At 45.8% G+C, this 16,473-nt stretch overlaps 1 protein-coding gene across 1 annotated transcript in view; it reads right to left on the bottom strand.

Annotated features, from left to right (window-relative positions):
- The window catches only part of PPP1R16B (protein phosphatase 1 regulatory subunit 16B), a 79,858-nt gene that overhangs the window by 13,816 nt on the left and 49,569 nt on the right, over positions 1 to 16,473 (bottom strand). The window contains exons 2-5 of the mRNA XM_019509780.1: positions 11,252 to 11,322; positions 8,285 to 8,430; positions 3,027 to 3,130; positions 2,329 to 2,453 (exon numbers count right to left, since the gene is read on the bottom strand). Coding sequence (XP_019365325.1) covers positions 2,329 to 2,453; positions 3,027 to 3,130; positions 8,285 to 8,430; positions 11,252 to 11,322 — 446 coding nt within the window. The remainder of the gene's footprint in view (positions 1 to 2,328; positions 2,454 to 3,026; positions 3,131 to 8,284; positions 8,431 to 11,251; positions 11,323 to 16,473) is intronic.

Genomic DNA, 16,473 nt, shown 5'->3' with positions numbered 1-16,473 from the left:
CATTAGCTCCTGCCCAGCAGGGGGTGATCCCCGCTGTCCCCCACAGCCCCGCACCATGTGGGGGGCTCTGCCACAGGCCCCCTGAAGACACTGCAGGACCTGGTGAGTGCCAGGGTTTGTTTTGGGTTTTTTTCCTTAAAGGGCTGGAGCTGGGATGGGCAGGGCAGCCATGGGGGGGGCTGGAGGAGCGAGGGGGGGGTCAAGGGGCTCCTGCAAAGCCCCCCATGCAGAGTGGGGCAGTGGGGATCGCCTCCCTGCCTAGCAACACCAGTGACTGGGGCTTTTTTTTTAAAGCACCAGGAGCTGGGATGGGTGGGGCAGCCATGGGGGGGGCAGGCAGGGCCCCGCCATGGTCCCCTCCCCCTCCTTCAGCCACCTCTCCCCTACCCCCTACTTACCAGCTCCGAGTCCGGCTCCAGCTCCCTGCTGCAGCCAGCGGGGACTGCCCAAATCATCAAAGCTCTCAAAATCTTTCCTGAAGATTCAGAAAGCTTCAAAAAAAAAAATTGATTCAGACCTTTTTATTGGTCCCCCGATTCAATTTGGATTTGGATATCTGGCCACAGAATCAGGCCGAATCTCCTCCAAATTGAGTCAGCACTCGAAGCTTCGGACAGCTCTATTATCTTCCATGTTTTAGTAGTGTACCTGTGATGGTCCAGGAATTATATGAGAGGTTAAGAATTTCTTTGGGTGATATCTGATTGTATTTGATGACTAGGGGGTCACCTGATGAAGGATGGCTAGCATTCAAAAGGTTGTCCAACTTTAAGCCAGCCATGCAGTTGGTCCAATAAAATACCACCCCAAAAATCCTTGCCCCTTGTAAAAGGGATACACATTCATAGCTTTTTCTACATACACATACACAAACTAAATAACAGCAGTCCTATCTCCTCCTCACACCATGAAAACTGTTCTTTTCTCACATTTTGCAGCAGTGAGTCATACCTTCACGAGGCCAGCAGGGGGTTGCACATCAATAGGAAATGGTTAGATTATTGTTCTTTGCTTTTAGGAACAATAGCCTAAAAGGTTAACACACACACTTGATCCCCATTCAAGAAGCTGTCAGAATCAAATAATTCTAAATTGAGCCGACTTGTCACACCAATACTTCTCTCTCTCTAAGCAAGAGCTGGGTACTAAAGGAAAAGTCCAGGGAAATGTTCAAAGAATCAACCATTAAGAAGGGAAATCTGGGAATGACCTGAAAATATAAGCTGCGAGAAAGACTGCAGTCCCCTAAATTTTACTTGGGAATCCTGCTTTATCAAACACTGTAACTATGCTTTTGGACTTTCATGTAGGCAGTGCTTTAGAGTGAGGCTTCACTGCACTGGTAGGGTTTGGTCACTTGTGCAACAACACTGGGTAGCCTGGATATAAAAACTTTCTAGATATCTGTAGGCTCAAATATTGCGCTTCCAAGATCACACTCAAAGATCGTATAAACTAAAGATGTTATGTGTATTGCCAATACTAGTAAAATCCAGCTGTGAAGAAAGTTAAGTGATAAAAACCTGAAAAGCTCACTTCGGACAACAACAAAAAAAGGAATGGGGTCAGATCATTCAACCCTTTAAAAGCCTCTACCTCTCAAAGCAAGGCTTAGCCTTATGCCATCCCTCCATTCAGAGGTGAATTTTACCCTGTGTAAATAATTTTGAGACCACAATGAAAATGTCTCAGTTTGCTCAGTGTATCAAAAAGATTATGATGCAAGGGTAGCAAGAGATCTTAAGATGGAAACTCCATAAAGCCTATCAAAATATTTAACAGCCTTAGGGTATGATCATCTTCTCATTAAACACATAAGGGATTTTATGCTGTCTTCCAATGGAAGCCAGATCTGAACTCCAGGATAAGTAGACTTTGAAGTATTAAATTGTTTTTTTCAGCCTACCAACATATTTTTTTTCCAAGTTCCTTCTCCTGCAGAAGGCTAAAAGAGTTCCATCATTCTATAACTGTCCATTATGAGATTTCTTGCATCTTTTCTTTGAAGCACCTGGTACCAGCTGCTCTCAGACAGTATACTGTCTGGACTATGCATGCAAATGATCTGATAGGAATTTGCATAACTAAATGTTCCCGTATATTTTATCATTAACTACAAAAAGACACAAGAGCAAGTTATGAGTCAAGATGCATGGACTGGGCTTGTTAGTTGAAGAGGATAAGCCAAGAAACAAGAAACACTAATCTTGTACCTCCTCACACTGCACTTGCCTTTGAGATTTTACAAGGCCATACACCACAGGTAACCTCAACACCAGTTGGGCCAAAGGGACAGCTTATAGTGGATAGTGTAGCAATTCTGCTCACCAATGTAGCACCTTGATCATCCGTCCTGTTTAGGTCATCTCCATCTGCGATTATATCATGGATGTCACAGATCATGACCTGCTCTGGAGCAGCCCGCATCTCATTGATTTTTTCCTGTGTGATGCCTGCAGTTAATAGGGGAAAGGGAAATGTTAATTTTCCTTGACTGACTTGGAAATAACAGCAATAATTGTATTAGGATTTCTGGTGTTGATCCTAGCAATGTGCTGGACAGACACTGGATGGACCATATAAGCATTATGTGCACCTTCCCCACCCACTACTGATGTGCTATCACTTCTAGGATACTCAAAAACAACCAGGTTGGCAGTACACTAGTGTAGACAAGAGGCATTTTGGCCAAGGTCACAAGAATGACAACAGAGACAGACATTACCAGTTTGGAGCGGAAGTGGAAATGCAGAGAGAGGGGACGGAATATCAGGGCTGGGCCACCACAATATAGACATGTCTCTTAGAGTATGTCTATTTGACACAATGAGGCACAATGCACAGCAAAGCTTAATACCTCTAGGGGATAGGTAGCTGGATATCAAGTCTTTTACCCTGGACACTACTGAAGACTAAGCAAAACAATCTTTTTCCTCCAGAGACATACCAAGAGCTGAAGAACAAGACAGGAGTCAATATTTTACTAGCCTACTTTCACTACATTAAGTGTACCCATTCTTCCTTACCCTGGTAGGCCATGCAGGTCTCAATGACATCAAGGGTTGGCTCATCTTCACAAAGGTCATATGGCATGTTTCCATCTGCATTTACTGCCAGGAAGTCTGCCCCACTGCAAGGGCAAAGTCAACAATAAGGAAGTGACACACGAATACATAGAGACAGGAAGGGAAACTCAGATGCTCTCATACATCAGGCAAAATCCAACAGGATATGGAAGCCGGGACAAATCCCCTGAGGACCCCACTGGGGTTTTAATACTAACATATCGTGTTTGAATGACACCAAGATTTTTGTGGGAATAGACAGAGATGGAGATACATAAGGCTATACACCTGAAACTTATGGAAGATTGGTATTTGAACATCTCAGTCCAGAAGCCAATGCATTCATAGGACACCACACCCCCTGCATGGGATATGGGGCAAATTATCTGGGCTGTGCAGGGACCCAGCAGCCTCTCCTGCTATGTTCACACTTCATCCTCTCAGAGTTTCTAGAAGTAAATAGGTTGACTGCTCAGTGGTGTCCAAAACTACATATTGCAGCAGTTTCTTGTATATAAATGCCAAACAACTAAAGAATGCTTATTAGCTAGATGCTTTGGACAGCACTCGCTGAAAACATTTTGAATGCCGGAAGGGTTATGGGGGAAGTCTGTAGTATGAGGGAAAAGACTCCTAGTTCAATACAGAACACATGCTTGCTATCAAATTCCTGTCTGAGGAAATTTTACCTATTGTCCATTAATTTGTTCATTTGTTTTGACTACTCTCTGCTACTTTTTCCTAGTATGACAGATTTCCCAGTACTTTCTGAATTGAGTACAGTCTAGTTATATAATTGATATTCTACCACCGCTAAGCCTGGATCTTCCTTGGCAGTTAGTCTTTGGGGAGGGCAGACAACATTCACATTCCACGTATATTCACACTAGGTTTTTTTCCGCTCAGATCAAACAGAGCAAATTGTATTTTTAAAGTATTATAGATTCAGTTTAACTTTTAAGAAAGCAGGGAACGCAACACCCTTTATAAGCTAGTGTTCACATGTTCCATATTCTGTCAACGAAACTTTTGGATGGCACTGTTTAAAACAAGCCCTTTGACCTGCAAGACTTCTTGTAGAAGACTGTAATGGTCAGAGCAACTCCACAAAACCTACAGTTAGCAGCTTGTTTTCTTAACCTGACACATGGTATGATGCTACTGTAAGGCTGATTTACCAGGCTGGTTGGCACAGGGCAACCTGAACCCAACTGAAGAACAGATGCACTCTCAGCAATCCAGTATGATTGTTTGCTTTTTACCCCTCAAGCTATATCCTCTTCTATATCCAGCCCCGAGCCAGGAGTGTAGCACATCCCTACATTTAGTTCCTCCATTTTCATCCCCCTTCCTTAAACTTTCAGATTCATACCAATTTGCTGTTCTCTCCTAGCCCTTGAGACTACTCCCAGCCAAAAGGGAACATTATACCCAAAGGGAACTACCAAAAGCTCAAAACAAGGGATGAGCTTGTAAGGGGCTGTTTTTCAAGGATGTTGACACACTATCTTAATTATTGGCAGAGTTCACCGCCTAAGAAACAAGAGTCAGAATTTCCCAGTCTCCCAGCTGATAGCGCAGTATTCCAGGCTGTAGAGAAAGAGAAGCAGCTAGAGGGAACATACTGATACGCAGGGATTATTTTCAGTCTGCTAGAGAGTCTCTTCTGAAACAACAAGCTTATAGCTTCATATTACAGACATGGCCATGGAGGCTACAGACTCCTTTTCAAATTGTCTGCACCTCCCATATAGGTACCATACGGGTGCTCACTCCCAAGGTTTACCATGCACCAGGCCACCTGCTCACCCTGTGTAGAGAACACGAGTGACTTAAGCTTTTGGGCCATGGTTGAAGCAACTGGGACGTCAAACATGAGCATATCGTGTAGCACAGCTGGGATCAAACATGCTATGCTCTTACCTGCATAGGAAGTAGCAATCAGTTAGACAAAGAGTGTTAAAAACGTACCCGTATGCCAACCCCCATGTTCTTAGTAGTATTTGTGCAACACAAATACCTTGCATGGTTTCTATTAGTGTGTGCCCAACTTAAGCTAGAGGACTGAAGTGGTGTTTAGGGCCTTTTAAGAGAGTTCTTTGCTCAGGCCACTTGTTTTTCCTGGCCACTCCTTTTCCTGCACCTATGCTGCTTAGAAAAGAGCTGCTTGAAGGGGAGCATTTACAAAATATTAAATGGCGCGGAGAAAGTGAACAGGGATTTCTTATTTACTCTCAAAATATTGGCTGCAGAGGACATAAAATGAAAATAGCATTGTAACAGGGGGCCTATCTCCGCATGGCCCATCCACCTGTTCTTGGGCTAACCGCCCACTTTCTTGCCTGCCACACCTTGGTCTTAATTGATTCATTAATAGATGCAATTAAGCAGGAGGCTGCCCATTTTCTGCCCCACTGCTAGGGGGCGCTATCTGCGGCTCCATTCCTACCCTACACCACAGCCCAAGCCTCACTGATGACATCATGATGTTTTCAAATGCGCCAGTCCCCCACGTTGGGCCCCAGAATCCTGCTATAGGACCCCACCTGGGTTCCTCCCTTTAGGCGGACACTGCCGCCATCATACCGAGCCACATATCGCCCTGCCATTGGTTCCCCTTCGGGTGTGGTCCCCTCAGTGGGATCTTCAGCTCACACTAGCCCCAGCCCACCTCCAGGCCAGTCAGGACCCCAGGCCCCTAGCTCTTGGGCATCCCTCTCGGTGGGCCTCCTTGGCCCTCTGACCCTCCTGGTCCTGGCCCCCACCTGGGCCAGTCAAGAGAAACTCTGACAGGCCTCACTGTATGACCCATACTCTTTTCCCAGGGTCCCCCTCTCTGGGTCCTCCTTTACTGACATGGGGAGCTGGGGTACCTCACACCACAACTGGTGCCTCAGGGTCTCACAGGGGACTCTCACTCCCCGCCCCCGGGCAGCAGGTCATGGTACTAGAACTGGTGTTATATTCGACCCAAACTCTGCCTCCCCACATTGGAGGACTTACTGGGGTCAGGACTCAGCTCTCGCTCTCTGGCTGAGCCCCCTCTTCCTTCACAGGGCTCCACACACTGCCCCCCTCACACTGGGGGCTCCACACGCTGCTCGTAATGCCCCCTTTACTCAGGGTCTCCGGGCTTCCCTCCACAGGTGGGCTCAGGTGGCCATAGCTGTGCCTGGCCCCAACTCTCCTCCTCGGGGTCTTGAACCCCACAGGGCTCAGGCGGCCTCAGCCACACCTGGCCTCCAACTCTTATCCTCAGGGCTTGCACCCCCACAGCTACCTCCGATGGAATGCAACCCACCCTAAGGTGAGGGCTAGGGGTTAAGGCGCCCCAACCCGCCTTTCAACAGGCGGATCACTGGCCTGGCATTTCCTGGGGGCTCCCGCACCACTGGGAGCCCCACCAGGCCACCCACTCCCAGCAGAGTGTAGTTTCCAGTCATACCCAGAACCAGGAGCCTCCTACCATCCCCTACAGCTCCTCCCTTGCCTCCAGATGAAACTCAGCAGCTCTCTGGCCAGGTGGTGTTGTTGCCTGCTCTCCAGCAGCCAAACTGCCGTGTTTATATAGGCAGCCCTAAGCCTAAAATGGCTGCCCTCATTAGGCACCTGGAGGCTGCCAGCTCCAGGGCCTTAAAGTGGCAGGTACACCTAGTGCCTTGCCACAAGCATGAAGAAGTTTTTTTCATGGTATCAACTTGTAGAACTCCTTGCCACATTTTGTGGCAACTGATAGTGTAACCCAGTTCAAAAGGAGATTGCATAATTTCATGGAGGAAAAGGTCCATCAGCAAGTTGTGAACACGGTAGGTGGGAATTTCTGAATCAGAAATTAATACACCTCTGAATGCTGGAAGCTCCAACAGTAGAGAAGCAGGGGGCACAAAATTCTGGCCACGCCCAGTTTACCCTCCACCTCAGGATGCAGTCTGTGTTCTGTGTGAAACAGGATACAGGTTTCCCTCGATATGCTGTACATGAATTCCTGGAGAACGGCACGTAAATTGAATTTGCATAAAGTGAACTCGCTTTACAATGTAACAAATAGGTTCCCATGATGGTGAGAGATGGAGGAAGGGAGTGAGGCTGGGACTAGGGAAGGGGTGGGGGGAGGGATACCACTCCTGGGGCTGCGCAAGGCAGCAAAGCAGAGGGAACAGAGCGGAACTCACCCCAGCCCCGGCCGCAGTGGCCCCAGGAGCAGCCAGTGCCAGCTGCCTGCAGCTGCTGGGCTGCACTGTGTTCCGCCTGTCCCCACTCACCTCTGCTCCCAGGCTGCACTGTGCCCTGGTGCAGGCAGCAGGTGTCAGCTGCTCCTGGGGTTGCTGCAGCCAGGGCTAGGGTGAATGCTGCACCCTGTACTGCCCAGGGCTCCACTTGTCTGCACTTACCCCAGCCCATGCTGGAGTGGCCCCAGGAGCAACCGACACTAGCTGCCTGCACCACGGCATGGCGCAGCCCAGGAGCTGGGGTTTGCCAAGGCGCAGGGGGATAGGCAGAGCATGGTGCAGCCCAGCAGCTGCAGGCAGCTGGTGCCAGCCACTCCCGGGGCCACTGCAGCCAGGGCTGGGGTGAATGAAGCCAAGGCCCTTTCTCCTCCCCCCACAGACTTACCTGCTTGGGCAGGGCTGGCATCTAGGCTGATCGCATAAGAGCAAATTTACCTTACATATAACAAATTATGGATCTAAATATGCTCATCGCACAAGAGTGAATTCACATATAAACAACCTGCATAAATCGAGGGAAACCTGTACTGGGATAGATGGGCCTGTGGTGTAATCTACTAAATGGCATGCTTGCATGTCTATAGTAAGCAGAAGCCTGGAAGAATAGAGGCGAACTACATCTCCTGCCAGAGAAAAAAAGTCACAAGTGACAGATATATAAATCCACAGAGACTTCAACCAAATTGCTACCTGCCCTCTTCCAAGCTAACTGATGTAGGTCATCTGGTTTTTTAATGCTTTCTCTCTTGTCTCTCTTTTTTTTGTCCTCTTTTCAACCCCAACATAATTTCTTAGCAAATGAATCATCCACATGAGGCATTGCCCTGGGAAACAGGCACTGCTGGTCAGATGCTGCAAGGCACTCAGGGTCTCAATTCCTACTGACATCAGTAGAAGTTGTGGGCACTAAGTACCTCTGAGAAAGCAATCAGCACCTCGCAGATTCTGGCCCGCAAAGCGAGATATATAAAGGAAGCAGGGGCCACCTACTGCTGAATTAGAATCTTCACCAAGTTGATGTGACCACACGTAGCTGCCGCGTGCAATGGTGTCCACAGCTCATTGTCCTTTGCGTTGACGTTGGCCCCGTGACTGAGAAGAATCTTAACTACATCTTCATAGTTGTCTATGCAGCACTAATAGGGAATATAAGCAGATAGAGATATTTTTACTTAGAGCCTGTTGGTCTTTAGTTATTTCCACTGCACCAAGAATTGTGCATGGGAAATCTACCTGGCTTCACTGTCCTCGATTCCCTCACCTGCAGGAGCCAATACATGAGTGTTACTCACTTTCCTCCTCAGAGAAGATTCCCTTTAACTCAGATAGCACACCTTAGAGCCTAGAATGAGCAAACTCTTGAAAGTACACAGGATCCAGAAGAGTAAGGGGACCAAGATCCATTTCTACAGCAGAAAAGTCTCCATGGATATCAAGCTGCTGGACACAATTTTCTGCACCAACTAGAGGGTTTTTTTTCAATATTTTCACTTTTTGAAAATCTGTTCCCTGTAAAGTGTTTCAAAGTGGGAACCACAAAAATCACCTGTCCTTTTAGAAAAGTCTTGGTCACAATATTTTAGATTTTCCTCCTCACTTCTGGTGGTCCAATTGCTGCAGAAGACTGTTTTAGTCTTTTTAAAGATTTGTGGCAATTTACTGCAGTACTCAGAACTTTATTACTATTATTCCTGTTTCTTAATTTTCAACGTTGTCTACAGCAGCTTGTATTTATCTTCTAAAGAACAATGGATTTTTCTCCTCAACAAGCTTTGGTCACTAGCTGAAAGAAAGGAGTAGGGAGAGGGTGCTTTTCAATTGTTGCCTTCCTCCCCATTGTGACCTTAATCTCAAGTACATGACTCTCCCATATGCACCTGGTTCAGTGTCCTGAGCTGATGCCAGAAAGTCCCAAGATGACCTTATCTGGAGAACAGTGCATTTTCTCTTTCATCTGCCTCATGCTCCCATAAGAAAGATGTGCTAACACCATAGCATAGCATCTGGGAATCAACTGCAGTGAAGCCCTTGTTCTTGCCTTGGCTCCCAAATACATCTTTACACTATCTCAGGGGTCGGCAGCATTTTTGGCCGGAGCGCCCAAATCACCCCAACCTCCACCCATGTCTCTATGTGGCGTGTCAGAGATGGAGGAGCCACATCTTCGTTGCTGGCGGTAGCTGCATACATGCCTCTGGGTAGACAGCAGGGGAGGGGCCGGGGCTGCACTGTCCCAGCCCCTTCCCTGCCACGTGCTGCGAGCCGCGCATGTAGCTGTCGCTACCACAGAGCTAGTGCCAGGGCTCTGGAGCCCATTGGAGCTGTTTGCAGCTTCCTGGCTGCCTTCCAAAGCCAACCCAGGCTCTGGGCAGCTGTAGCAGGCAGCGAGAAGACTGCAAACAGCTGTGCCAGGCTCTGCAGCCTGAAGCACTGGCTCCGTGATAGTGGCAGCTGTACACGTGCCTTTGAGCAGACAGTGGGGAGAAGCCAGGGTTGGGCTGCTCCAGGCCCCTTCCTGGCCATGCACCCAGAGGTGCGCACACAGATGCTGCAGCCACAGAACTGGTGCTGGGGCTGCAAAGCCCCATGCAGTTGTTTGCAGCCTCTCAGCTGCAGCCTGCCTGGGCTCTGGGCAGCTGCTGGCAGAAGGTGCCCAGAGTCTGGGTCATCTATGACCTGCCAAGGAAAAAGTCTCATGTGTCATGCTCTGGCACGTGTGCCGGGGGTTGCCGATCCCTGCGCTGTCTGATGGTTTTGTGGGCTGAGTAGATTTTTCTGACATGGCTTGAAAATAATGAAACCACCATTGTCAGGGACTGAAAATGTTTCCTTTTGTCTGTTGAACAATGTCCCTCTGGAGAGAAAAAAAGCTTTTCTTGTTCTTGGAGCTGATTTGTACTTTAAAGCAAAAATGCACCCAGCACCAAAAGAGAGAGAGCCACTTGCAGAAAAATCCAAGTTCCAGAGTCTATGGGAGCATTTGCAACATGCACTAGGGAAAAACAAGCTGGGCAATCCTATCCACCCTCAGAATGAACTCAACAACCCCAAGACAGTTTATCATCCACTCTGTCTATGACAGAGAAGCCTGCCAGCTGACACATCTAGTCACTGCAATTCCTGTGAACTGGTAGCAGCTTAACTCTTCTTGCATTTTTGCACTGGAGGACCTAAATTTAATAGCTGAGAAGGGAATTAGGACCTATAAAAGATGGATTTAAGCCCTCAAGAATCTTTGGTCCAAGGTGCCACAGGAAAGGACCCTGGCCCCATTATTACTGTTAATAAATCACAGTCATAAAAGAGCTGAGTAGCCCTAAATGCCAACAAAACCTACCACATTTGTACTGAATTTTAGCAAAAAATAGTTTGAAATAACTTTTTAAACCGCTTTAGTGCTGTAACCGCACTTCTCTTGTATAGGCACCTGTAGATTGCTGTAAGTACTACAGATCAGTGTGTAAGCACCCACAATTGGGAGTTGCAGCAGTTTGCCTAATAGCTAATGCAGTGACTTAACTAAAACCCTTTCAAAACAGATGTGCAAGTCTATCTTCTGAGGAAAGTCAAATCAACCTATCCTGTGTTTGTGGAGAATTGGTGGGTAGAAGAAATCCTGCTTTTTTTTTGTTTAAAATTTGGGACTAATTGCTAAGTCTTGTGTGGGTCCTACCATAGCTGAAGGTAGCTTGATGTATAGGGAGAAGGGCTCCAATCTCAGGTGAGTCCCCAAAGATGAGAGGTTCCTGCTATAAAGAAGATTCTGTGTGTTTTTATTATTAAAAAAAAAAAAAAAAAAAGCAAAATACAAGTAGAAAAAAACATTTCTTGCCTCTTGGAAGTGCCCTCCCAGATGCCTTTATACAGACATGCTAACATCCTGGTGTTCAACCATCAGGAAAGTGGCTAAACATTTTATAAGCAGCTGAGAACAGTGAGGGTTTCCCAAGGCCTCACCTGATGCAGTGCAGTTAATCCATCTTCATTGCACAGGTCTGGGTTGATATCATTCTTCAATAAGTAACATACTGCAAGCAAAAAAGACAGGAAAAAAAGGAGTGTTCAATCAACTGTCCTAAACATACTGTAGTAGGATTGGAGTGATCAATAATGTCTGCTGAAAATATTGCCCACCCTCAAAAAGAGCCAACAGAATTGTGGTCCCGGTGAAGGAGTTCGTCGGTACTGACAATCTAGAGGTGCAGGTTGTCACTACATTGCTCACTGGCAGCTTGAAACCTCATGACAACCGTGGGGTTAGAACACTGAGCCACCTCCTCCAAAAGCTCCTGGCACTTGAGCTAACAGATGGTCCATCCAGTACTTACGACAATGTAGCATCTTTATTTTATCCAACAGAGGGCAGTGATACATTATTTTTCACAGATATGCCAAAAGAAGGCCTCGTCCTTCGTGCAATCGTGATTTGCATGTGTCTGCACCGTAGCAGTCTGCGTTCTATTTTGATTCCAGCATATTTGAGCACAGCCACCAAACAGATTTCTCTGTGTGCATCATACACTGGAACGAATTTTTTTTCCAAAAGAACCAAATGATTTTAAGTGTCAACTTAACACTGCAAAAGGGCCTAATTTTTCGCAGTAAATCTGAGCATCCACCCTCTGAGAAACAGGCCTTCTTAATGTGTTGCTGACTCAAACAAGACCAGAGGCCCCAACATTCGTAATCATTTCGGTCATTCATGTACAGTAGTTCAGTTATTTCACCTGAACTACTTTGTCTCAAGGGCATCCCAAGTCTTAAGAGGACTGGGAAATTTATTAGGATCCCTCCTCCCTGTGCTGGATTCATCAGTTTTTTGTTCAAGGAAAGCTTCTGACAGGTTGCAAAACACCTATGCTATGTTAAGGACAAGAAGCAGGAATCAAATCCAGACGTGGCACAAGGTAACAACTAGAGACATATGCCATGGTATACAAGGGTGCCTTTAAATACCCACTAATTAAAAAGCAAGGACTGGGATTGTTTCACAAATCTATCGCTTACATGAAGACTGTGTCTTAGGCCTGCTCAATGTGGTTTATTTTTGCCCCCTCATCTTCCGGAGTTTCTGCAGGCTAGTGTTCTTCCCATCTCAGATGTCACTGAGCTAGAAAAGGCACAAGCCACAGGTTCTGTAATGACTTCCTCCCTGGGGATAATGTAGTGCCTGCTACTTGAATCCCATCTCATTTGCAGTCAGGGGATGTAACCATTAAGAAAAATCAGAGCTGTAAACTAAACAACATTAATGAGGCTAAGGGGGCGGAAGAAAAATCTTTAGAGCCTACACTACTGGCTACTCCCAAAGCTTCAGCACAAGCAGGAGGATGCCAGATTTTCCACAAGTCACTTGTCCCCCCTTTATTATAGAGAAACAGACCTTGTAATGTACACAGAGAAAGAACAGAACTCCTGTGGTCTGCCCCCAGAAAACACAGTAAGGGTCAGGATTAGGATGTTGAACTGAGCTGGATGAAAACATTTTGTATGAAAAACCTCTAGAAAAAATATTATTTTATCCAAATTTCAAAAGATGGCACAGATTGAGGTACAAAATACAGGTATTTTGTTAAAAAATAGTAGAAAACAATTCCAAAAAAACCCTTAAATGAGAGGTTTCACTAATGCATTTTGAAATTAATTAAAACATTTCTATTACAAATTCATATGTAAGTGACTCAAACAAAAAAAAGTATTTTTCATTTAAACAAAACAAGATGTTTCAGTTGAAACAAACTTGGTTTTGCAAAGAAACTCAACAAGTTGGTTTTTTGCCCTGATTTAGGTAAAAAAATCATCTTGGTATCAAAAATTTTTGCAAGACAAAAAACCCATTTTGGACCAGCTCTAGTTCAGACACTGCTATACAATTAATATAACTGTTCAGATGGCCATGAAACTGCAAGAAGTTCTGTTCCTCATTTGTGAAATCGAAAATAAATGTGAGAGCTGAAGGCTTCTACTGAAGTCATGAGCCTGGGAACACCAGCACAATATGCTTCAAGCCCGCAAAACATATTGAACATTAGCAAAGCCCTGTGATCTGTCAAAGCCTTGGTTACATGCAGGACCTTAGCTCAGGTACCCAGGAGAACAAACCCAGAAGGGTCATGGAGTCCTGTCCTCTGCGACTGCAGGCCACCACAAAACATATATTTGTTGAGACGTGTCCCCCAAAACTCCATTCTGGCTCCCCTCCCATCACAGCCACAAAGCAGCCCATAACAAACTGTGTATCTTCTTACAAAAATCAAGACACCTCAGAAATTATATCATGCAACCCAGTTATGTTTTACCTACCCAACTAATCTAAACTGCATGCTGACCAGGACTTCCTATTCTGGTGGCCGTCTAGAGTTTTTGTAGGGCTGGCCACTTCCCAAGCAGGAACAGTACTCGCTGCACTCTTGACTCAGCTGTTTTTGTAGGCAGCAGTTTGACAGGCAGACCATTAAGTGATTTGCTCACAACCTCAGCAGGAGATGGTTTAAGAGGAGACTTTGGAGCTCATTCTAATGCCTGTGCTCTAGACCTGAGGCTACCCTATTTTCCAATACAAGCAATCATGTAACTCATCCACTGCAACAACCCAGCAAGGAAACATGAATGAGATTTTTGCTGATTCCTCTTTGTGTTTAAACAATGCAAGACTTCTTTACTTTGCTACAAACACTTTCTGGCAATTCACTGGGAAAAAGTGCCATCTGGTCTGGCGGTCAGAGCAGCTAGTAGACCGATTTTGTTCTCTCCTCAGTTTTGCTATTTGCTCCAAGTTTGGCTGTCTCTCTAACCCAGCGCCTCTGGTTCCTAGTTTGAACGAGGGACAATGTTCCTTCCTGACCTCACAGGCCTGCTGGGAGATTAATTAATATTTGTAAAGTGCTTTGAGAGCCTGACACCATTGAACTCTCAATGTAGAGAACTGCCGAGAGGAAAGCATTTGCAGTACATGGTTTCTAGGTGCTACAAAGTCCAGGAACCATGTTACACATTTTGGAGCACCAGCATCTTGCCCGTTAATTATTTACACAGGCAAAAATAAAATGTTCTTCTCAGATACAGTTCTTGAAATGAAAACAACAACAACAAACCCATAGAGCATTAAAAATCCACCACCCATTAGATTACATTTAGATTTTTTCAGCTTCAATATTGCCAGGCAGCTTCTGCTTGCACTCAGTGTGCGTACTTCCCCCAAGCCCTCCTGCAACACTGAGAGACCCATAATAAAACCTGCTGAACCCTAGCCAATGTCTGATTTAATGACTATGCCACTGTACTATTGCTGGCTAACCCCATCTTCCTGCTCTTCTAATAGAATCTGACTGATAGCTGTGTCACTCACCAGTGGATCTGGTTTTTTTGTTATTTACTTTGGATGCAATGCCATTAGGAGGCTTAATTCAATCTGCTTCGTTTAAGGGCCATTGTGTACTAATGACATGTAGCTCCATAATTATGTTTTCCCTGCATACAGTGATTCGGGAAAATAGTCACTGGCAGATTAACCTTACAAGTTCTGTCCCTCTGTGGGGGGAGGAGCAGGAGCATTGATCTCAGCTTGTTAAGGAACACCAGGATCTATGCTAAAGAGTCCATATGGCCACTGTTTGCTTGGGCAGCGTTCCTAAGGTACTTAAAAAGTGTTCAGGATTATTAGCACTGGACTGACACAATGCTCCGCTAATGCAATGTGAGATGAACTTTACAACCAGGCACATATTCTTTCTTTTCCCTTCACAGGCCCAATGAAGTTTTTGCCCCTCATGCTCATGAACACGAAACAGATGGTACCAGCTTTTGTGTCATGTTCCTTACCGGCACAGCCCTGCCGTTCACCTCATCCCTAATAGGAAATGCACTTTATGACAAGAGTTGTCATAAAAAGTGCAGGAACCATTCTGCTCACTCAGCTTGACAGCCCTGAACTACTACCCTTCAATTAGTGAGTTGTCACACCTGGGGTTAGTCGTGGAAATACCCTTCCCCGCTTTGTCATTCCATCCTTAACTTAGATAAGGTCAGCATGGGGGATGAGTTTCAGAAGAAGCCTTCAATTCCCAGCTGTACCATGGACTATGATTTTTGGAAGTGCTTAGTGCTCACAAACTGCCTCTAGCCAATTTGAGCTTTGTAAACCAGGCTGTCCTAGAACCCCATTTTAAAGCAGCCATCTTGCTGAAATTTGAACTGTGCAACCCCTTCAATTAAAATTAGGCCTTTAATCTAAGCCTTAGTCTCTCAGTTGTAAAATGGATGGTATTTCCCTTCCTCACAAAAGAAAAGCTATATTCATTGTTTTCAAGGTGCTCAGATACTAGAACACTATAAACTACAGGAACACCTGGAAAGAGCCCTGAAAAAGAGACTGGTATAAATTCCTTTAGAGTCTAGATGCAACTATCTATTTAGGACATAACTGAAAATGAGCTTGGTGATGTGTGCCCTGGTTCCCTCGGATAGTTGAAGGTTCTGAAATCCCATCAAGCTGTCCCAGGGAACCAGGGCACACATCACCGAGCTCATTGTCAGTTATACCCGAACTAGATGGCTGCATCTAGAATCTAAAGGCATTTAGACATTTGTCTGTTCCAGCGCGTTGGAGCAAACTCAATTAATCGAGTGGATTAATTGAGCCTGTTCTGCACGTGAGCCGACGTGCTTGGCACTGTGTTGCATGCATTTGTATAAATGGCAAAATGTACATCTGCATGCAGAAAATGGAGGTGGCATGCTTTTGAACTGAAGCACCTTCAATGTCTTTTAGTTCAAAAGTGTGCCACTACCATTTTCTCAGCACTGATGTGCATTTCGTCATGGCACAAGCATGCATACAAATGCCCCAAGGCTAGGGACACAAGTTACACATAAACCAGTTTAAGTCACCAGAAACTGGTTTAAACCTGTGACAGAACAGAAGTTCATTGTACATAAACCAGTTTCAAAATGGTTGAAATGGGTTTAAGATGAACCTGGCTGAATGCAGTATCAGACTTAACTGATTTGGATCAAACCAGTTTATGAAACTTCTGTCCCAGACACCTTCCTGGTTCCAGATGAGTCACAGCCCCCAGCATCCCATCATGCTTTCCAGGTCTGGGCTGGGCTGGGCTGGGCTGTCTGCTCCAGCAGAGAAAGGTTGGGGACAGGGAGGCAAATCTTAGCTGGGGTCTAGG

Source organism: Gavialis gangeticus, unplaced genomic scaffold (assembly GCF_001723915.1).
Source record: "Gavialis gangeticus isolate Ggan-Ray unplaced genomic scaffold, GavGan_comp1, whole genome shotgun sequence".
In the NCBI taxonomy this organism is placed as follows: domain Eukaryota; kingdom Metazoa; phylum Chordata; order Crocodylia; family Gavialidae; genus Gavialis; species Gavialis gangeticus.
Note: the sequence above shows the minus strand (reverse complement) of the source record. Positions and strands in the feature narration are given on the sequence as shown.